This window comes from Chiroxiphia lanceolata, chromosome 22, assembly GCF_009829145.1.
Source record: "Chiroxiphia lanceolata isolate bChiLan1 chromosome 22, bChiLan1.pri, whole genome shotgun sequence".
Taxonomy (NCBI): Eukaryota; Metazoa; Chordata; class Aves; order Passeriformes; family Pipridae; genus Chiroxiphia; species Chiroxiphia lanceolata.
In genome coordinates, this window is record NC_045658.1 from 4035865 (window position 1) to 4059595 (window position 23731).

At 42.9% G+C, this 23731-nt stretch overlaps 1 protein-coding gene across 9 annotated transcripts in view; it reads right to left on the minus strand.

Annotated features, from left to right (window-relative positions):
• The window catches only part of KIF1B (kinesin family member 1B), an 86689-nt gene that overhangs the window by 47012 nt on the left and 15946 nt on the right, over positions 1-23731 (minus strand). For 3 of the 9 annotated variants that reach the window (XM_032708917.1, XM_032708920.1, XM_032708921.1), the window contains exons 3-20: positions 20165-20241; positions 18933-19112; positions 18265-18330; positions 17321-17499; positions 16538-16649; positions 15444-15521; positions 15198-15263; positions 13964-14039; positions 13591-13669; positions 12923-13065; positions 8562-8695; positions 7457-7536; positions 6995-7070; positions 4428-4507; positions 2970-3076; positions 2421-2504; positions 636-816; positions 212-284 (exon numbers count right to left, since the gene is read on the minus strand). In XM_032708917.1, coding sequence (XP_032564808.1) covers positions 212-284; positions 636-816; positions 2421-2504; positions 2970-3076; positions 4428-4507; positions 6995-7070; positions 7457-7536; positions 8562-8695; positions 12923-13065; positions 13591-13669; positions 13964-14039; positions 15198-15263; positions 15444-15521; positions 16538-16649; positions 17321-17499; positions 18265-18330; positions 18933-19112; positions 20165-20241 — 1871 coding nt within the window. Of the gene's footprint in view, positions 1-211; positions 285-635; positions 817-2420; positions 2505-2969; positions 3077-4427; positions 4508-6994; positions 7071-7456; positions 7537-8561; positions 8774-11757; positions 11800-12922; positions 13066-13590; positions 13670-13963; positions 14040-14406; positions 14425-15197; positions 15264-15443; positions 15522-16537; positions 16650-17320; positions 17500-18264; positions 18331-18932; positions 19113-20164; positions 20242-23731 lie in introns of all 9 variants that reach the window. The other 6 variants (XM_032708913.1, XM_032708918.1, XM_032708916.1 and 3 more) reach the window with 4 other exon arrangements.

The following is a 23731-nucleotide window of genomic DNA, read 5'->3' on the forward strand; positions in this document are numbered from 1 at the left end:
AAGCCTCTTCATTGTCAATCACAATGTCTGAATTAACATGAAGGAGCTCACTCACACTGCTGAAAATTCACTGTGGACACAAAGAATTTGAAAGCAAAGGGAGAACTGCATTGTGCAGACAACCCAAGCAGGTTTCCTAAACTTTCAGATAAGCAAGGACAGGAATTACTGTTTGCCAAAGGTATAGTTAATCAGAAGTAAGGACACATACCAGTCTTTGCTGCTCCAACAAGAGATCAGCCTCCTCCTTCTCTTTCTTATATAAAATCTCCATTTCTTGTAATCTGAAGATGAACAAAAGAACACGAGTAGTCAGAGGTCATTATTTTCATGATGGGGTTGTTATTCTACACCCACAGTCCCTGAATTTCAGTCATAAGAGGAAAAATCACTGCCTTTCAAAGGAGCTGCAACTCCCTGTGAGCTTCAGCCCTTCAGCAAAAGGTCTGGAGGGTTTGTGGCAGGTGCTTACCCCTGATTTTTAAAGGAGTTGGGGCACTGAAACCCTACAGTAAAATGAGGAGGGAGCTTTCTGAGCTCCCACAATGGGTAGCAGAGGTACTGTGTGGCAGAACCTGGCAACCTGCTGCTGACTCCTCTTTGTTTCAGGTAGAAATTCTGAGTTATTTTGTTACCTTTTCTCCATCTCCTGCTTCATGTCAATGCCCTGCTTCTCCAGGAGCTCCCTCTGAGCAAATGTCCAGTCAACTGGCTCGGAGGGAGTCTCAGCTGAGGGTGTTTTCTCTCTTTCTGCCCGTGCTTGCTCCGGGTGGTTGAATCTGAAGACATGATTTTTACCCATGATGATACGATTCCCTGGAAACAGGAAGAGAAGTTTAACTCTTTCAGGAGCTAAAGGATTCCAAAAGCCCTGAAAAGCATCACTGAAGGATTCATCCCATTTATCCCACGGGGTGACAGCCTAAGGAAGGATTGCCCTGTAAGATTTCTGTGTACATACAAGTTAAACAGGGGACATGAAAAAAAGGAGAGTGGTTTGTACAGAACAGTCACTGCTGGTAAGAACAACTGCTCCCAGAGGACATCATCACCCTCAGGGGTCCAATCTAACAATCTAATATCCCAGCAGAGTTTATAAAGAATTAAAGGACAAACCTGGGAGAGGAACCAACAGTTGCAGTAAATCAAACACATCACTAAATCCCATTCCTCTCCTCCACACAGGCAAAAGCCACTTAAAGCAGGACTTTCAGCTTGAAAAGCCTGACTTCAAACACTGGAACACATGGTGGTTACTCTGCTTTAAAATGTGGTTTATATGTATTGATTTTATTGGAGTCCTACTCAGTGGGATTTAGGGAAGGATTTTACAGCTGCTTTTATACCAATGTCAAAAGAGCTGAAGAAATCTAATCTTGTTAAGTCTTCTGGCTAAATCCTACAGTTATCAGATGTCCCCACGTGCATGTTGGAAGACATCAAAATGTCTCTGCTCTTCCAGAGAGCACATTAATGGAGTTAAAATTTTAACCAGGCATCCTAGGTAAATACACCTCCAAAGTACCCAAAATTGTCCTTATCAATACATGACTAAAACAGAGGATCTTAAAGTTGTCAGAGACCATGTCTATATTCTTCTAGTAACTCAATTTTCTAGATGCAGAAGAAAAGGGAAAAAATGTACTTCTTTAAAGAGAAAATAAATTGTCCAGTGATGGTACTTAATATGAACCATATGCAAGCACAGAACAGCAAAAACTGTCCCTCCTTTACTGTCCAATCTTGTACTGAAGTCACTGCACTTGGTTCCATGAAAATACTCCCAGCTTGGTACAAAGAACTCAGAGGTGGGTTTTGTTTGCTTGATTTTAGGGGGTTTTTTACCAGTAGAAAAATGGGGGAGGGCAGAGAAACATAGAAAGCACCAGAGCTTGAGAGAGACATGCTAACCCCCACAATTTAGGGAAGTCATTCCCTCCTCTCTAATTCTTCCCCCTCATGCATTTCTAAAGGAATGTAGGGGGCTGAGTGGGAAATCTAATGAGAGCAAAGAGAAGCTGTTCTATTCCAGCAGAGGGTCAGATCCCAGCTTTGCCAGGAAACTGGGAATTTTCCATCAGCAACTGGCAGTCTGTCTGCTCTGTCTCACTGAGACTGCCAAGGGCAACAGGCTTGGGCAAGAATATTTGAATAATATCAGGGTAAGCAGCAGGACAGGCAGGATGCTGCGTGACAGAGAATATTTAAATATTTATTATATTTACATACACTTAGAGCTGGTGCAGCAAAGGATGCAAGAAAACAAACTGCAGCTGAGAGAAGAACAGCACCAACTCCTGTTTAAAAGCTCCACTCCAGAAAGGTGACCCTGTCCCTTAACAGCACCCAGCATTGTCTACACATGATGGAGATGCCACATGTGGAGAATCTACAGGAAAATCCAGTGTAACATTTCTCACCTGAGCGCAGCTGCACGGGCTGCACCACCCTCTTGCCATTCACGTAGGTTTCTGATCGTTCACAAGGCTCCAAAGTAACAATAACTGCAAAGAAAACAACACTGACCAGTGAGACTTCAGAGAAACAGAAGTGTGCAAGCCCCCAAGGCCTCTCATTTTCTGCCTATCTTCACACTGACACCAAAAAAGTGAATCACTCCTGGATGTCACGCTGGTTAAAAATAAACCCCACGAGGAAATCAATACTACTGACATCTCCACATATTGCAGCTGGAAATTATTTTTTTTTTCATGTTTGCAGCTAACCAAGGTCAGAATGTAACTGTTATACTGGCTGCAGCCTGCAATTTGAAGCTGTTATCACGATTTGAAGCTATTATCACCTAAACAAATTTTATTTTCTTCCCCTAAGACTGAAGAAAACAGCAAGTCAAAGCTGATTGTTCTCTTGAGGTCAGAGAAACTTCCAAATCCCAGTATTCCCAGGCCAAGTAGCGAGTGAGGAGTGAAAGATTCAGCAATACTCTGCCAGTAGAAGCAGGTTTTTACCTTCCCCATTGTTGTTCCTCTCACTCCTGAAGATGCAGTGCTCCTCCTTGATATGGGCCCCGCTCAGGACAATGTCCTGCCTTCGCTCAGCATCAGCTTGGCCAACCCTGGGTCCAACAGAAGATATTTCAAGAGCAAATCAGACACTTTCTACAGCTCTGTGTAGGACAACACAGCTCAGAAATATCCAGGAAAAAGTCTAAACTATTAAGACTGTCCTTCAAGCTTAAAGGTTTGAAGTAGCATTTAATTCTGCACTGCAGCTGTACCACGGAGTGGGGGATAACAGCTTCACAAAGGAAAAGAGAAGTTTTCTTTCTCTTAAAACATGTAACTTAAAGAGAGAATTGAAATGTTAAACACCTCTGGATTTCATGCAATTATTTCCCTCTTGTGCATCTCCTTTTCCCTTTAGGAAAGGATGCAGAAGGAAGAACAAATAAGTGACAAGAACTTGCAGCGGTGTGTTTTCAGCTGGCAGACAGGGATCATCCCTCCCAGTAATCACCATCTGCACTTCAACAAAGGAGCAGAAGTGGCTCAGGAGACTCTTGTCGAATAATTTGATGCTTCAGACAGCAAGAGGTTGGCTGCATCCCTGGAGCATGAAGATTTATGCCCATTCCAAACTCAAGCACTTGAGTAATTCCACATACAGACAACTTCATTTCCAATCCTAATGTTCATGAACTTGCTCTACTTATTACTTTACACATTTCTGATGTCAGCTAGCTAGGCTCAAAATTTATTTTTTAAGCCCTAAGCTATTCTATTCATCTTTCTGTGCTGAATTCTCTATAATTTGATGTTCCTTTCAGCAGGCCCAGTGCATATTAGAGTAGGACCAGCCCCTGTCTGTGTACTCTTCTCCAGTTGTTCCCCAGGAATGTACAAACTAAGCAACCAAACACAGCTTAGTGCTCCAAAGATAATAAAAATCACCTCTCTCCTTCCAGCTGTCTTGACAACAACTTTTGGAATAAAATCCATTTAAAATTCCAAATGTGGCAATTAAATTTTATCTCATGCATGTGAATGCAGAATACATTAATTGTGCACAAGCATGGATAGCAGTTTATTTAAATAATAAAGTCAACACTCATCCATATTCCAGTTGCTATGGTTTTCAATCCTGCACCTATCAAAATCTCTCAGGCATTTATTACTTTTGTTTTCCTACACCTCAGAGGGGATGTCAGCCTGTCTTTTACTGCCCAGGTGTAATAACAACCTCTTACAGCTGAGTGACTGCACACATTACCTTTCCAACACCAAATCAACTTCAAAGGAAATGCATTTCTGTCCCTTTTTTTCCACCTACAGCAATCTCATGCTTTGTTTGTACCTGCAAGTTGAACAGCTCAGGGCACAGTCCTTATTTAAACTCATGGAGTCTCCAGCACAGGGATTTAAGGAAGCAAAGAAGCAACTTGAGAGTGTGTGAGCAGCAACCCTCACCTCGTGATGCCGTCTTTGATGTAGTAGAGCAGACACTCAGACATGAGTGGATCTTCATTAAGGTTCACAAGATGAGGAGTCTGAAAGAGCAGAGAGAAAAAGTTAACTGAGAGCTGAGATGCTGCTTTCAGGCTCCTTCCTGCAGCTGTGGAGGATGTGTAATGATCCAGCAGCGTTGCCATGTTTGAGGTTATTCCATAATGTATTTTTTCCAACGTAACTTCTCGCAGTACTGGAAAGAATCACAACGTTCCAGCAGAAACACAGCTCAGATTGCTGAGTTATCTGAAATATCAATGCATAGAGGGGACAAAGGCCTCAACTGGAGAAAAAAAATCCTTGTAAAGTCTCTGTGAACTTTGATAAGAGAAGTCCAAGAGCAGAAAAAGTTCTTTAGTAAAATTTTAAAACGGATGTGGAATCAACTTTGGCTTTTCCTGGGCAACACAAGTCAGGTGTTCATTTAGTAAAGTCTGTTAACAGCAAAATAAAATCTAAAACTACCAACACTCTCTGATACAAACAGCTAAAAAGCTCTTCATCTAAACTTCTTCTAAATTTAAATCCACTACGGTCGCCAAACCAACCTTCTTTGGTGAAAAAACCCCATTGGAATCAGCAAACAAGTCACAAGGCCTTGGTGTGAAAATCTACCCAGTGAGGTGGCAGTAAGGACAAGCACAAGAGAAAAGGCAAAAATGGTTAAACATAATTAAAGAAGAAAGATGATAAAAGAGAAATGAAACTGCTAATAAGCCACTTGTCCCTTTGTTACCCTCAAACAGAATAAGTTTAGCAAAAGGAAGTAAATTTGGCTAAAATTCCTTGGGAACACTGCTGTTCTCAACTTACTCTGGCTGCAAAAAAGTTCACTTGAGAGACATGTTAACAGCACTCAGTTTATTGAGGCTCAAAAGCTACTGGATGTTCACAATGAAACTTGGTTTTGAATGAAGAAATTTAATTGTCAATTACCCAATGGAAGATTTAACTATAAAGATAGGAAGGAGGGAAAAACAAGACAGCTTTTTCACTCCTAAAAATACAGGGGTGACCTAAAACTGCAGCTGAAGATGTCCCATGCTGTCATCATTGCTCACTGCATTCAAACCAGCACCTGGAGCTGTATAAAGCTCTTAAATCAAGAGAAAAATGGAGAGAAACCAAACCCCAGCTGTAGTCAACTGCTGTCCCACCACTAGGACTTGCACCCCTTGAACACTTTGCAAACAAAGCTGTACCTTGCAGGTACAAGTTTTAGTATCTGAGGGCATTTACTGCAAAAATGGGTCTGTCACAGGCAACAGGGAGCTTTGTAAGAAATAAAGCTCAACGACTTGAGAGATGATGCTGACAAACCCAACTGTGCACTCGCTGCACAGGATTAGACACATATTGGTACCTCAGAAGTGTAAAGTCTTTATAAAAATAAAAAACCTTCAAATTTTCTATCTACATCTTCTAAATTTTCACAACAGCAGCCACAGGTACTAGAAGGAGAACTAATGGAACTGCAAGGATAGCAAGGAACAGAAGCAGATAGGACTAGGTTGGGAGTTTTACTTCTCCTAATAAATCCTATGTGGGTAAAAATAAACACTATCTATTACCAAAGCAACTACTTGATCCAGGTGCCATTTATACACAAACCTGATCAGCTGAAAATGCACCAAAAGAATCATCAAAAAGAGCTGATGGCCTCTGAGGGAAAATCTAAAAGGAGATGAGGATCCGTAACATAAGAGAAAGAAACATAAAGAACACTCAGTGAATCAGCGTCTTTCCAAACCTCAGGCACTCCTGGAGCAGATTCCTGGAGTTCTACCTACCCCAAACATCACAGTCTAACACTACTGAACGTGAAGGATTACACATTTTAGCCAATTCTGCTGTTCTGCATTTCTGTACAAGGCCACTAAACAGGTCCCTGTTTAGCTTTAGATCAAGTTTATAACACACTTTATTGCAAACCAGCACGTTTCAGGCTAAAATATTACCCCCTGCTCCTTATTTAAAGATTTTTGAGGAAAGTTCTTTTCCTTGTACTTCTTCAATAATTCTCCTTTACCTGCAGAGTGGGTTTCTTTGCTAACAATAATTTTATAGCAATAGCACTGATTTATGCCCTTTTCCTGCACAGTTGTGCTTCTTTCAAATTTCAGAAAACAGAACTCCTGACGAGCACTGACTGGAATATTCCCCTGCACCCCCTCTGTTCAGTGGTTCACCAGCTCACAATCCCTTTTCCCAAGGGGAAGAAGGATTAACAAACAAATGCAAGGAAGAGCACCTAAACAAGACTTCAAACTTCCCTGGGTGTCTCAAAGCAGAACAGGTAGAGCACATGAAGGTCACACAGAGCTACTGCAGGAAGTGGCAACAAACTTCAGAGGCAGCATTTCTGGTTTGCTACCAAATCAAGACATGCCAGGAGCTGCAAAACTTCTCCTTGAGCACAAGGAGATAGACTGAAGGAAGATACACAGAGGTTCAACCCTCATCCCCCTCTCCTCTCAGACTGATCAACCTTTTGGAGACATGGTGCAATAGTTATCAATTTTCTCTACCTTTTTAGGTGAGAAGACTCCCAGGGTTCCTCCATCTTCCCGAATGGCAACTCCCATTTCTGCCAGCAATGCCTCCCTGAGAGAGAAAAGCAAGATATTGACCACATTTTAGGTTTCTTAGACAAATAAGGTCTAATGAAAGCCTCTGATGAATGCATCAGACTTTGAACCAGCCTATCCAGGGCTGTCACCAGCTCAGAGCACAACAGGGCAAGTTTGGAAACTTTAGTCCCAGAGTTGACAGGCTGTGGAACAGCAACTTCAACTGGAAGAAACCCAGGGAAAAGCAGAGCTCTCCCTCAGCTGTGCCCTTGCTGTTACACATGGAACACAAAGGTCAGCACTGCTATCCCCAAGCACCATTCTGCTGCTCCTTTGTTTGTGAACACAGTGAAATCTCCATTTTCCACACTTTTCCCTTTTCCACAGACCATCCTCATCACAGCACTTCCCATTCCTGACCTTTCCATCCTAATGGCCTCAGTTTTCCTCAGTTTCTCTTCCCACGTCTCATTCAGCTCTGCAATGATCTTCTCAGATTCCTGTGTGAAAACACCAGAAGCTGTTTTACAATTCTTCCCAAAGTTCTTCACACAATACACAAAGCAACTGAAGTCTGTGCTCAGTTTGGGCCTCAAAATCCTTTCATATATAAAAAGCACTCTTAGCACTTTAACTTTTTCCCCTTAATTTCTAAAAGGGTAAACAGCCCCGAAGGCAAGCTGAGAAAAAAAGATGACTTCATATCTAACCACAGTCAGGCTTTATTTTGAACCACTTAAATTTGGTTCCCCCCTCCTCTTTTTTTTTTTTTTAACATCTGATTTACAGACATTATTCAGTAACTGGATGCCAAGGAACTGCAGAGACCACACTGTTATTTCCATGGCAACAGCAGGTTTCCAATAGGAAAGGGATATGCAGGGTGTGCTCCATTCCTGTGGCAGTGTCTCATGGACACACAGGAGAATGAAGCAGAGATTAAACACAGCCAGCTCTCCCCACTCATCCACCCCTGGAGATTGAGGGGGGGCTGTCATAAAAATCCAGAAATCCTTCCCTGTGCTGCCCTTGTGTGAGGTTCAGCTCCAGGCAGGACTGGGACAAGGCTGCCATTGTCTGGGGGAAGCACTGCCCTTCTGTGCTTCACATTTTAATCCGTGGGGGCTGGGCCAAGACAACACTGGCAGGATTATTCTTCCTCCTTTTTTTTCAACTTTGGGGTAATTTGCTTTTCTGAAAGCTGAGTGCATTTGCAAGTCAGACTTGGCCCACACTAGTGCTGACCAGGCCTCGTGGAGTCTACACCTAGGATCAAATTTTCCATAATTACCACTGCAACAGAGGGCCCATAAATAAAACCCAAGAATTTAATTTATAATTAATCGTAGCTCCAGGCTACAATTAAACCTAAATAATCCTAACAGCAAAGCTGGTGCATGGACCCAGTTTCTAGCCCACCACTAAGTGCCCTTTTTAAGTGGGTTTCAGACAACATCCTGCAGAGACAGGATCTATTTATTAAGTTCTCCTGGGCTCAGTGTCATTTACCCTCCTCCAAACCTACCTTCAAACGCTCAATGGCCTCCTCTCCTCCAGGTGTGGACATGATTCTTTCCTGTATACTGGACACAGATGTTAAGCCCACCTGACTACTGAGAGAGCAGGAGGATGGAGATGCAGTGAGGGACCCCATGGAGGCTGTGGAAAAATTGCCAGGACGTTGATTCTCGGTGGCTAGCAAGTATCTATGTTTATTGTTCTGAAAATCTTTCAGATCTGGGAGAGAGACACACAGACAGAGGGAAGGCAGGAAGAGGGGGAAAAGGAAAATAGGAAGGGGGAGGAAGAGGGAAGAGGAAAGAGGAAAAAGGAAAGGAAGGAAATACCAGTGTAAGAGGAAAGCATTTAAGCAGCAACAAGACAAGTTTTGTAGTTTTTAGATGGCAGTTCTGAAACAAATCTTTTAATACTAGTAACACAGTAACTCAGCTCAGATCCTGACTTTACTAGGAAGGACTGCATCATAAACCTTTCTGATCCAAAAAGCTTGAAAAAACCAACTACACACTTGGCAAAAAGAAACCATCCTCCTCTTCACTGAGCACTGAGCTGAGCAGCACAGAGCTCAGAGCAGAACCAGGTTCAGATCCTCAGGAGATAAGTGACACTGTGGGCTGAACTCAGAAGAGACACCAACCCCTTAAACTCAGCCAAACATTCTCTTCCAGACTCCTTCAATCTAAAACACTGAGTAAATAAATCTTTATCACAGCAGTGGTTCTGTGGGAAGCACCCAGACCACAGGACAAAGAAGTGCCCCTCCTTCAATTCTCCCTGGGGAGGATGGGAATCACCTGCCAGCCTATGACAGGGAGAAGGGAACACAAGTTCTCAACATTATTGTGTTCCTTCTTAACCCCCCTTATCTGAAAAAGGGAAATTTAACACATCTGAGTGAAATATCTGATAATGCTCTCATACTTCAGAAGGTGCTTTAAAGCTTTTTGGTTCTTAGGCCTTAAAAAAAATAAATCTAAATTTTAATAAGGCAGCTTTCGTAGCCTGAAAACCTGGAGGTTTGAAAGATGACACCCTGATAGACAGAGAACAAGGAATAGCTGCCTGAATGATTTAAGGACAAATATCCAGTGGAAATTTATTTTAATTTGTCTTCCATATGTCTGTAAACAATATGCTCAGAATAATCACACATCTAAAGAAAAATCCTCTACCATGAAAATATCAGACAACAGAATAGCTCTGTTCCAATATTTTAATAGTCTCAAATTCTATTTCAAAGACAAATCCTTTGAAATAAGTAACTTCAGGAAAGGAAGAGGTCAAATCAGGCCTTGAAAGTCATAAACAAGGGCATCACACTTATAAAAATGAGATGCCTAAATTTCCCTGTCCTCCTACATCTCCTGTTCTCCTCCCCTGGCCAATCCTGCCATTGGCAGCCTTCTGCCCTCCTTCACTGCACACTCAGCCTGCTCTTTCAGCCTCGTGGAACTGGGGCTGTTTGAAAACCACCATCTGCAAATACAGGAGGCAGGGGTGGGAGTTCAGCAGAAGAAAAGCAGGTTAAGGGAAGGGAATGCTGCTGGGATGAGGAAAGCAGGCATGACAGAGCAGGGATGAAGTCTCAGGAGGCCATGCACTCCTGCAGAGAGAGGAAGAGGCACTCGCAGTCGCTGAGTCCTGAGCCCTGCACACCATGCACACACTGCCCCAAAACCTGAGCCCTGCACATCATGCACACACTGCTGCAGAACCTGAGCCCTGCACACACACCATGCACACACTGCCCCAAAACCTGAGCCCTGCACACCATGCACACACTGCCCCAAAACCTGAGCCCTGCACACCATGCACACACTGCCCCAAAACCTGAGCCCTGCACACCATGCACACACTGCCCCAGAGCCTGAGCCCTGCACACCATGCACACACTGCCCCAAAACCTGAGCCCTGCACATCATGCACACACTGCTGCAGAACCTGAGCCCTGCACACCATGCACACACTGCCCCAGAGCCTGAGCCCTGCACACCATGCACACACTGCCCCAAAACCTGAGCCCTGCACACACACCATGCACACACTGCCCCAAAACCTGAGCCCTGCACACACACCATGCACACACTGCTGCCTGAGCCCTGCACACACACCATGCACACACTGCCCCAAAACCTGAGCCCTGCACACACACCATGCACACACTGCTGCAGAACCAGACCCCTGCACACACACCATGCACACACTGCTGCAGAACCAGACCCCTGCACACACACCATGCACACACTGCCCCAAAACCTGAGCCCTGCACACACACCATGCACACACTGCCCCAGAGCCTGAGCCCTGCACACACCCCATGCACACACTGCTCCGGGGGCTCCACTCCCACCCCAGCACATGGCACACACTGGAAGCAGCACTGGAATGTCAGACAGGCCAGGATGAGTCTTTACACCACCAGTAGCTTTAATTTTAGGAAATATCAGACAGATCTCTCTCAGCTGATACTGAGTGAGGGCGAAGGAGACTGACTGAAAGAGTTTAAAGAGTCTACTGACCCCAAATTGCCATGGAATACACTTCTCTTGCAATGGACTCCATCTATTCCCCTTTCATGGAAGCAAACACCAACAGAAATAAAATCTTCCTTGCTGACTGGTTTTAACCCTATCAAATTAATCACCTGCAAGTATTCGACCTCAAGTTGAATTCAACCTCAAGACCTTCATCAGTATAGGATGCTCAACTTCTTTCCTTTTTTTTTTTAAAGGACTATACAAAATAAATAAATCTCAGTGTCCAGGAGGAACTGATAATATTTTATCTTGAGCTCATCACCTGACACATTTCAAGCAAATATTTCTAGTTGGAAAAGAGCCCTCAAAACACCAGCAGGAACTGCTCAACTGAGTAACTGGGAAAAGATTCGAGAAGAAGATTTTCTACTTCAAATCTAAACTGTTCACTGTCATGAAAACACACTGAAGAACTACCACTCTCCCTTCTATATTCTGGCACAAAGAAAGCAACAGATATATGTTGCATTTTAAACTCTGCACTGTTTTTTGCCTGTGGACTCAAATCTAAGAAGTGCTGGTGAGGCTGGTTTTCATGGAACTGCACTGCATTCCAGTGAGTGTTCTGTCTGGGATTTCCCTGTGAGAAATGCTGGCATGCAAAGCTCTGTTAAAAGCTGACCCAGAGAAAGCAGGTTAAAGAGAGAACCACACAATACACACATTTGCCTCCACTTCCAGAGTATTCATCTCCCATTGGATCAACTGAAAGGAAGCAGGAGGGAAAATACAAGAAGGATCAAAATTGAAGGTTCACTAGTGACACAGGAAGGGAAGAGAATTCTACTTGAGATTTAAAGAAACAAAACACAGTTTTTCAGTAACGGTTTCCTCAGTTTGGATTTAGAACCAAAACCCACTGACTGTACCAAGCATGAAAACACTTGTATTTCATTGTCTTCTGGCCCCATCCTCTTGAAAACAAGCAAACAAAGAGGTAAATACATGTTACACGTCTTTAAACAGCCTGTGACTAAGGGCTTCTGCTTCACAGATAAAAAACTCTGATCAGAAACTGGTGCAACATTCTTTTGTTTGATTTTTTTTTTTATAAGTCAAAGAATCCTAAAATCCACTGGAGCACATTGTGTGTTTTTATGGGCATTTCCTTCACTAGGGATGAATTCACTGCTCATACTATAGCAGAATGCAGCAGCTACAGTTTCAGTTCATTTGCTTTGTTTGGAATGAGGACAAGGAAATTGGGCACAAGTGTGCTCTGGTGCTTTAAGAGGTTGCTGGCAAAGCAGATCAGTACAACACTGCTCTGCCAACCTAACTCAGAACCTCCCAAATGGATTCATTAGTTATTCACAAGCAGCTGTTTAGCAGCTATTTCAAGATGACAAATGATTTGTCACTCAGGACATTGTCTGACATGAACCATTGTTTCCTTTTCTGAGTGAGGATGGCATTGAAGCCAGGTATCAACCCATAACCCCCTTTAAGGGGGAAGAAAAGATGCTTTTTATTCTCAGTATGAAACTGAGTTTCTCCATCTCAACTCCTTTCATTGGCAGCCAGACAAAAAGCCCTCCATAACTCACCAGGGCAGCTCCTGAATGGGTAAATTCTAGTAGACAAAAGCATTTCCACAGTAATAGGAAACTCAAACTCCTTGTTTTTCCTTGAGAGTTTGAAGGTGGCAACTCCACAGAGCTGTTGTTTAAAGACACAAGAGGCTGCCATTCCTAAAATTTCAAATCTTACACATCAGCACCTACACTTAAATCTCGTGCTTTACATCCCTTTCTCTCCCAGGCCCAGCTCTCCCTCCTCTGCCGCAGAGGCCAAGCTCAAGATGGTGAGGTGTGTTTAATCCACTTACTGTCGATAATGTCTCCCAGCCCTTGAGCACGCAGGAGATCCTTCAGCCTCGTCACCTCCTCCTTCAGCTCCCTCACCAGCTTGGCGTTGGGGTCCTCGTTGATGACGGCGTTGCATTTGATCTGCTTCGCGCGGTCGGCGTATCTGCAACCACAGCACAGCCATGAACCCTCCCAGCCGACGGGGAACGGCTGCTGTGCCACCCAGGAAAGCAGGAATACAGAACACAGGACCCTCAGCTTGCAGCTGGATGGCAGAGGAGATTATATGGCTGGATTATATTCAGCCACGTGTCTGAATTCATGTTTAGCACAGGGTACGGTAGAAAAAAGACAAGTTCTGTTCAAGATGGATTAACAATGTGTATGACAGACAACTTTTTTGTCCTTTATTCAGTGCTTTGACCAATATGCTCAAGTTTAAGGACAACACTGTTGGTATGTTCTTACACACCAACACGAGAAGATCAGTTTGATTGTTCAAGTTAAGGGTAGGCAATAAATCCCCAGCTCCCTATAGATTGGGGTTCCTCTTTAGGGAACTGAGTTCTTGCCAGCATAGTCTCCTTCCCCACAGATATTCTCAAAGTATAATAACCCAAAGGTTTGAAGGACAAAATATGGCCATTAGAGCAGTTACCCCCATCCATCTCAGAGACAAAGAAAGTACCTTAAAGTGCTCAGAGTTTCATCATAGTTTATGTCTGCTGGACTGAGAGCAGCAACCATTGCAGTTCTGGAGTTACCACCTAGAGTGAACAGGCAAGATTTTAGATGAAATAACAGTGCACCACCCAGGCCCTAATTACCTACTAAATATCAGTATTTTCAAGAAATTATAGAATTCAACTATAGTCTACATTGCCAAGAAACACACAGAAATCATAGGAAGGACTTGTAACATTAACACGAGGTGGGACTGTGACGACTCAGATTTGACTACTAAAAATATTTAACATAGCACTTGATACAATTTTAAAGTGACTTAAAAGCAGTCAGGAAATTCAGTGAGACTTTCTTTCCAGAAGACAGATCAGCCATACCTAGATTTTCCCGGAGAAGCCACGTTAGTACAGAATCCCTGTAGGGTATAAAGTCTGTCTTCTTCTTTTTTTTACTCTACAAAGGAATAACACAGTATGAAAAATAGACACTGGACAGAAAAATGAAATTTAGGACATAAAGTTCACAGTATGGGTATTAAAAGGACCATGAGAAAACACACAAATGCCACCCAAACATGGGGGGCCCACCCTCGGTGATTACTCAGTTTGGTATTAGATAACCTGCACCATGTTCAGACACCTCAACAGATCATGGGAAGCAGTTCAGAGAATTCCACCTTCAGAGAGGTTTTGCTGCATGTGAAAAATATCTTCCTGACATTTAAATTCTGTGTTCTGACACCATTCCAAGAAAATTTAAGTAGCAAACCTTACACTCAGGCAAAAAAAATCAACATCTGCTACTACTCAGACCATCCTACCTTGCTGGTGCAGTTATCCTAAGTTGAAAGCATTAAAGAAAGAGGAAGAAGATACAGGATGAGCTTCTTAACAGAGCTTTATATGTAATTTCCATGTTAGTTTGAACAGTACTTTCTCTTCTTGACTACCCAAATGAATGAGAATTGTTTCAATTAAAAAAAGAAAAATTTAAAAAGCACTTAAGCACATTCAGCCTGTCCAGCTGTTGAAAACTCTCTTTTAAAAGGAGCAACAATAATTTATTTGTTTTGGGTTTATTGTTTTTCTTAATAATAGTTGAGCAACAAAGTAAAAGACACAGTACTTTTCTAAACCTACTACCTTTTGCTTGGATCAATATATGCTCACTTAACACATTATTAAGTCTTGCCATTGCAAAAAAAGCCAGTGATAATCAAACACTACACTGGTATTTCTACAATTTTTAACAACAGAGCTGTAGTTAGTTTTCTAAAATTATTCTTTCAAACAAAAATAAAATTACTGCTCTGCAGAACAAAAAACTTGCTACGTGAACAGGTCTTCTACACAAACACAGGCTTCTTTTGCAAGGCTTCTTCACAGTTACACAAACAATGCTTCAATCTGCCCACAAATCAAGGTTCTGCCAGCCTGCATGACCTCCACAGAAGAGCATCAGCACCTTCATCTATCAAAATCCACACAGCTAATTGGGCTGGGAATGTGAGGCTAAGAACAGTGAATGGTTCTGCTGTACTCCCTGGATTTTGCTGTCTCAGATTTACCAGCTGTGCAAAGGTTGTTGCAGGTAAGTAAATGCTGCACTTACCACTTCAGCCAGCGCTGAAATAACTTTGCCCAGAGTTGTGAGGGACTTGTTTATATTTGCTCCTTCCTGAAAAAACAGAGGACAATATTATACAGTAACTAAAACTGTTCAGCCATCAATCTTGTAGTCTTCAGTTTTGCAAGTGTTTTTTCCAGGCTTATAAGAGCAATCTTTTCTTTTCTAAAGCAAAGGCTGAACATGATGTTTGTGCACCCACTTCCCCCTCTCTGCCCATCCCTGCAGTACCTTTAGCCGGGTTCCTTTGGCACCAGTGGAGTCAGCTCTCTCACTCCCAGCCAGATCCACCAGGCTGATCTTGCTGACCTGCAGAGGGAAAGCACAGCAACGTGAGACTCAGAGCAAAAACAAAACTTCAAAGAATTCTACGGCATTGGAACAACTCTACTGACTAAAAAACCACCACGGTGTCCTTAAAGCTGCAGTCAAACAGCTTTCACAAGCAATTAGCTTGATGCTGTTCTCTTAGGGATAAGAAGTGTCTGGGATTATGTCCTGGTTTAAGTATCACTATACCCAGAAGGGAGAATGAGGTCTCACATGAAGTCAAAGGGAATGAAGCATTACTGCTGCAGACAACACAAGTATCTCAAAGGAAGAGAAACCACACTTTATCCTGGTTCTGGTGGCACCACCAATAAAGCACTGGCAGTCTGTGGCTTCAGTGAGGCAGGTCAGTCAATGACAATTAACTCTGGTAATTAATTTTACAGGGTCTTATCATCTAGGAGGGTTTCTTCAATAAATTATTGTTTTCAGGTCTGTCCACAGCAGTCAACTCAGAAATATGAACATTACCTGTATTTCAGCTCCTTTTGCATGTGGAACACCTTTATTTCAGAGCAATAAAAGACAAAAATCTGTTCCATGCTAAACAGTGTGCTTCCTTTTAACATGCTAATTCCAGAAAGTGCCTAAGTCTCACTCCAATTCCTGTGCCCAAATGAAAGAACTAACGAGGCAAATATTTTGCACTGACAAGCAAAACCATTGAAAGTTCTGGGAACAAGACTGGGGAAAAGTAACTTATTTTATTTCATGTATCACTCCCCACAGAACCTAGTCCTTAAGGCCATATTTTTCCCATATCTATATATTCTCCTCCTGCACATAGGCCCCATTTAGTTGTTTTTAGAATTACAATCAAAATCCCATAGGAAATAAACGGGCTCTGTCAAGGCACACAGCAAGTTCACCCTTAAACCACCAGAAAAAAAAAAAAAAAGCAATTCTCATTTTCTCATCATCCTGCCAACAAGAATAAGTCACTGCAGGGAAGATTAAGTGAAGAACAGACACAAAACCACTGATCTGTAACACACCTTCTCTGTGGAAAGATCAGTCTCTGTGTCGTGTTTCTTCTGAGTGAAGACAATTGTAAACACAGCATGGGAGCGGCTGCTGGTTTCGTTCATGTTGGTGGCTGCCACAGTCCTGAAATAAGAACAGATATGGGCATGTTTAGAAAAGCACAACTCCTGCAGGGCTGGATGCAGCTGCAGAGCAATGGCAGCAAGAGGCTGGACAGGTGATGTTCTGCCCTGTAAGCAAAACCAAGCCGCACCTAATCCCACTAATAAACTCTTTGATTTTTCACTCCTGAACTACTCCCATCTTAATCAGAGTTTAAACAGAGCTTTCTCAATCTTTACTGGATAATCCACTTCACATGCAAACACCCCAGGAAATGTGAGCAGCATTTCTGTGAGTCTTTCCCACACATTGTTAAATGGAGCCAACAGCTGACATGGAAACAACTACTAATGAACCAGAAACTAAAGCTGGAATGCCAACTTTAGTCCTGACCACTTGAATGAAGGAAAGAGGGGACTGAGTTCACGTTTATTTATACCAGGATAGTGATACAGTGCTCAGCAAAGGAAGAACTAAATGCTGATATAACTATTTAGACACTTCATCTCAAGTCTCATTACAACCTTTAAATGTCTACACAGTGATTTGCAGCACTATTTCACCACACAAATCAATACCAGCCCTTTAATAGCATTGATTTCAATAATACTCCTCATTTACATGAGAGGGTTTTTTAAAGTGCCAATGCATCACAGTGATAAAAATATAAAACACACCCCCCCATCACTCACCTGGCTTTGTTCCCAGCATCCATGAGGTCTGCAATGTCTGTGTAGGATGTCACTGCCAGCTTGGACAGATCCTCCACGTAGGGCCCCAGGAGAGGATGTTCTCGCACCCGCAGATTGCCCTTGTTCTTCGGGTTCAACAAGTCCCTGACTCTCTCACAGTAAATCTCCATGTAACTCACCTGAAAACAGGAATTTGCATGGATAATTTAGTGTTTCTTAAGGCTTCCTCTGCAGCATTTCAGTGTGCCAGTGGTAGAAATTCCTCCAGTCTACCACAGCAGAGCTGTAGGTGGGTGTCTCCTCATTTAACAGCTCAGACACGGGCAGAGGGAAGAAGAGTCACAGGTCTCATGGATCAGATCTCCAGCATAAGCTGCTGGCCTTGCATCCACATATAAATCCCTCAACCATTTCAGAAAACATTGGTGTGCAATGAAAACTGTGCACTGGAGTTCCCACTCATCCCAACAGTTTTAATGACACAGCAGCAAATCTGCTTCCTAAAGCAACAAACAAGACAGAGGGTAAGAGGAATCTGCTTCCAAGGAGCCTCTTATTAACCTTCAAAGTAGACTTAAGAAGGAAAAAAATTAATTTCTCTGTATGCAGAAGCCAATTTTGATTCTAAAAATTATGGCTATAGTCTTTTGACAATAAACATTTAGGTTCTTCAGCCCATTATTTCTTTCAGAATTACTACACAGGTAAAGGTGAACTAGTTTTCTGTTGGGGTAAAAAAAGAGTCACACGAAGGTTTTATTTACGTTTGCCTCAAACATGAAACAGAGAAAAGACATAAAGCTTAAAAAAATAAAATTTAAAAAAATAATATTAAAAAAAAATCCACCAAAAATTAGCATCTTAATGCAACATCAATAACCCAGCACCCACGCTCAGTTTGATGTCCAGCACACAGACATCCTTTGATCACTCATCACACTCACCTCTACAGAATATGACATTTCTTCATTGCTGTTGTCATTGATTTTCTCAAACAGCTCCTCACACAGCTGGGGAGAGATTAAACCAGAGTCAGAAATCAGTCCTTTCTGAGGAGTTACAAGTAACTACTATGACATGTCACTGAAATGGCTTTAGAATGAGGGCAGGGGAAGAAAAAGAACCTAATGCATCAACCCCATGCAGCCTCACTGGGAGGATAATTAATCTCAATTCTACATCACTATCAACGTTATTTTATCTGGTATCTCAACAACTGCTCTGGGTTTCACCAATATTATCATTCTGTGCTATAAATAGAAGTAAGCTGCAGTTCTCTGCTAACTGTTACTGCAACACAAAAATGGCATATCAGCAAGTGTGTGTCTGGAGATGACGTAGGAGAAATTTAGATTAGGTTTAAGGAAGGACTTCACTATGAAGGTGGTAAGGCCCTGGCACAGGTTGCCCAGAGAAGCTGTGGCTGCCCCATCCCTGGAAGTTTCCAAGGCCAGGTTGGACGGGGCCTGGAGCAACCTGGGCTAGTGGGAGGTGTCCCTGCCCGTGGCAGAGGGGTTGAAATGAGATGATCTTTAAGGTGCCTTCCAACCCAAACCATACTGTCATTCTGTGATTCTAAAAAACCAAATCCCCTTCCTGGGCTCTGTTCTACCTGGGGGATGATGCCTGCTTGGCTCTCCTCCTGCTTGCCCATCATGGTGTAGGATTTCCCAGCCCCAGTCTGCCCATAGGCAAAGATGCAGACGTTGTAGCCCTCGAAGGCGTGCAGGAGCATCTCCTTCCCAATGTCATTGTACACACGGCTCTGGGATGCAAAGCAGGGATCTTCAGGCTGGAAAGACATGGAAACAGCATAAACACAGACTCAGCCACCATTCTAATAAGATTGAAAAAGCAACTGGGTTTTTTTTCAACTTCTATCTTGTGGGTCAATCCCTCAGCAAGAGGTAAATTACCCCATTTTTACACACAGCTTATTCCCAAGGCAGCACAAGCTGGAGAAGAATGACAATGACCATGTCACTGCATTGTTTGTGGGGATATCTTACTCTAAATCTGGCATTCTCTTGCTTCCTGAAATGTTGGATTTGAACATTACCTGCTCCTGAAATCAGGACAAATTTAACTGCGTTAACATTCTAATGTTGGGGTCAAGATTTTATCAGACCTCCTCTGTTCCCTGATGCTGTTTATCTGCTTATTTTCAGGCATTATGTTCACAGTGTTCCTGTGACTGGTCTGTAATCAACTCACAGGACTGCTCTAAGGGAGCAGTAAGGGAGGTGAGGGGTTTTTGTCTTGAAAACAATCTTGTTGGCCACAGATTTGCTCAGAAATATTAAGTCTTATTTCACCATATGAGTTACTAAAATTAATCCCAGAGAAATGTATTATCCCTTCTTTATATATCTTTTAGAAAACAGTGCAGGGGAGGAGTAGGTGGCAGAACAACAGAGTTCTGCTGGAGAACAATTACTGGAAGTCAGTGAGAGCTGAGCACCGAGTCACAGGAGGGTGGGGCAGAGGAGCCAGATGAGAATTTATTGCTTTTGCAGCTACTGAAAACATGGATCACCACACTGCCTCTTCAGATATGCCAAGGGAACACAGACAACATCCCTCCTCGAGCTGTAAGAACTTGAGTAACTGTCACTTGTCTGAGAGGACAACTGAATTAACTGCGGCTCACACAATCTTTCAAATATTTACAACTTGTTGTAGCTTTCTGCTCTCCCCAGAGAGGGCAACACAACACACAGTCACAAGCTTTTAACCTGAATGAGAGAGTGCAGAAACATCTGACAGGGGTGCCTTGATCCGAGGGAATGCAGTTAAGTCACACCAAACAACAGCAAAACCAGGTTTTCTTGGAAAAACACTCACCGATGTGTGGGACCAATAAGAGTAGTCAAAGCTGAAGGACTTTGGTGCTTCCTTAGGGTTCTTTGGGTTGATAATACCTAAAGGAAATAAAATTCAAACTCTTAGTTAACTTGACATTTAGGAGCACGATTAATGAGCTTGCTGACCCACAGTCTGTGATTCTGAGTATTCAGAGTTCCTCACTGCACAGGAGTAAGAAGGGCTGAAGTAAAAGACTCACAGCTTCCTCACACTGGATTTCTGCAGGCCTTATTTCAAGTAAGTCAAAAAAAAACCTCCTAAAAGGAATATGTTGTTGCTAAACAAAATTCTGTGTATTCCCCACAATTAATGAAAGCTTTGTCAGGCACCTTTAGGTTGGTGGGTTTGGTGTTTTGGTGTTTTTTCCTTCCCAGCTACAAAACACCTTCCTATAACCTTTGCCTGGAGGGGAGTAACAATGGATCCAGCTGTCATTTTAATGTCTGTAGTCTCTGTATTCTAATAATTTATAAGCACAGCCCTTGTTGGAGAAGTGAATCTCTACTGCTTCCTTCTTTTGGGTACTACAGTGCTGGAAATACTTAAATCTGTTATTTCCAGCAGCTGTTTTCAACACCATCTCTGTAAGGACTGTAAAAAGGTCCAGTCCTGAGGGTGCCAAAATTAGATAAACCACCTTAGATTTACACACACCCACCTGCACCTAACACAGTAATCTGCCTTTGGGGATGAGACACCAATTATGATAAGTGCAAATGAAGTCCACAAAGAAAGAAGCCATGCAAAGGTGTCAGCAGCCTTCCTGGGGAGGATTTACATCCTGATACCACTCACCCTAAACAGAAGATGCTTATTCCTCACATATTCATGTTAGGCTTTTCTTTGAGAAATGGGGGCTTGTCCCTTTCCTTCAGTGATAAACAAAAATTCCCTTGCCCACATCTTTTACCATTCCAAACATGAACTTATCATCTTGTTTCACCCAAGTCTCTGAAAACATGGTTACAGAACCCCCATTAAAATCAAATCACTCCTCTACCAGATGCTGTGTCCCTGAGCAGGGCTGCTGTCCAAAATTACAGTGTGGAGAAAAGATCACTGTCTGGACTGCAAATAGCAACAGTTGCTACTCTATTTCTCGTGGCCAACTCCGTTTCACTTGGATGCACCTTGTGCTGACACTCTTGCCTTTAGAAAGCTGACAGACAGGCAAAGCCAATGAATCATTTGCACCAGCACAGTATCAACTTGCAAAAATGCCTGTGGCTTTGGGTAGCAACATGGGCACCAACACAGAACAGACTGTAACCCAAGAGATCATATATGGCTGGAACTTCCCTTTATTGGCTTTGCCCAAACAGCAGCTACAGCTACAGCTCACAAAATTCTCCAAAGAGAACAAAAAACAAAGCCTACAAGACAACTTCCCTGTCCCAAAGTTAAATCAGCTCTCTCCTTGCAGTGTGTTCCAGACTGCTGCTATTCAACTTCTCATTTCACATTTCATGTGAAGCTCTGAAAGGTAAGGAAGAGGCAATGCCTTGTACCTGGAAGTTCCTACCCAAAAAAAGCAGTACAAATAAAAATCAATCTCCAATTAATGCCTGCAAAGGCACTACAAGCTTGCCATTACTTCACCCTACTTGCTTTCAGCTTAAATTTGATCCATCACATTTGTGAAGAGTAAAGTTCAGGCTCTGTCACTTATGCAAGTCATTCCACTCTGCCCCATTTTTTTAAATCATTATTTATTATTATTGTTGTTGTTATTTTCTCAGACAGGCTTTCCTCAGCTCTCCACGCCAAGCTCCACATCCAGCTCGCTGTTTTGAAAACCACTTTCTAGGATGTATGTTTTTGCAAAGCATATCTTGAGGAGTGTATCAGGAAAGGGAGTTTAACTGCAAGAAAGCAGCTCTGTCAGAGGTTGGGAATGCAGCTGCCTGGCCAAACCCTTCCACTGCAGCAGGAATGGGCCAGAGCAAAGCTCCCTGCTGCCAGGAACTCTGCATGCTGTCCCTCAGCACTGGGATCCAGCCACAGCCTTGTCACTCAGCTCCTGGGCCAAGCCTGGAGCCTATTTATCCCCCATTCCCCTTTCCTGCACACAGTTACATCCTCCACTTTCAGAACCACTGGTTTCACAGAATTCCCAGTCTACAAATGAATCCAGCAGAGCTGACCGAGGGAGAAGATATGAGAGTATGACCTCAGCAGCTTTCAGCTGGACTAAAACCCTCTTCATTTGGGACACTGAGTACCAAATGGGTGCTGCCAACATCAATGATGTCTGCTGTGGTCTGAGTTTGAAAACAAGTGCTCAGGGATGCAACAGTGTGAGATAAAACCCCTGGAAGAAGATGGTGAGGCAGCTCAGAAACCAGGAATTCCAAGTGAAGTAACTGATCCAACCTGAAGGTGTCTTTTGCACCAAGCATCTCCTTCGGAAGGATGAGAAAATCCCTGAAATCTGTATCACTGAAGAAATTAAAAGGCTTCTTATAGTACAGGTAAGCTTTGTCCTAAAAGTTCATATGCCAAATTGGGGAAGGAAAAAAAAAAATTGAAATGATGCTGCAGAAATTAAGACTGAGTCAGCAACACTGATTATATGTACTATGTTTCTCAGCACACTGTGTTTTCAGCTGAACAAGGAAACAAATAGAAATAAAAGAGGAAGAGGAGTGTTTCCAATGTCTTTAATATCCACAAGAACAGTAAAAGCTTTTCAGTTACTTTGTTTGGTTTTGAAAGCAGGCAAGGCCGAGGTGATTTGTATGAGTGAATGATGAAATAGGTCGTCCTGTATCTCCTCTCCCCACAGCAGCCTCCCCGCATGGTCCTCACACTAATGGTTTAATTACAGAGCCCCAGGAAATGAGGAAGGCAATAAGGCAGCGGATCACAGCAGGAACACATTAATGGCCTTTTTATCTTACAGAATAAATTTGTTTATCTGCTATTCCAGAGGTCCAATGTGGCAATTAACTCCTGTGTTTGCAAACTGACACTAAAGCTTTGTGCTGCAGCTATAATTGCCATCAGCGTGGCACCGGAGCAGCCCGGGGTGTCGGAGTTAGCCAGTTCCTGGGAAACTCAATCCCTTTTGCAGGCCCCTTCCTTCACCAAGAGCCAACTTCTTAGGTCATGGGGAACCTTGCAGTTTTCCACAAGTTCAGTTTGCTGCATCAAACAGAAACTGGAAGGGATATTTCCCAAACTCGCTGTCTCCTGTAGCGCTGCTACTGCAACGACAACACATGACCCCGGTGTGGGAAGGACGGAACAAGCTGGAGATCCTCTTTTCCTCCTGCAGGGCCTAAAACCTCTTCCAGGATCAGAGCAGCAAGCACAGGGTGGGTTCATGGCCATCATTTCCCTTTGGAATGGAAGGCCAAGAAAAAGGCAAGGGAATGTTCACGGTTTCGAAATATCAAATCATTGGTTGAGGGAGATAAACGCCCATACTGTTCCTTCTCTTTATTTGAATTATGAATTTCTGGAAATTTTGAATAATAAGCTTCATCTTAAGACATAATATTTAAAATCTCTTTTGTAAGCAAATAGACGAAGTAATTACATGTC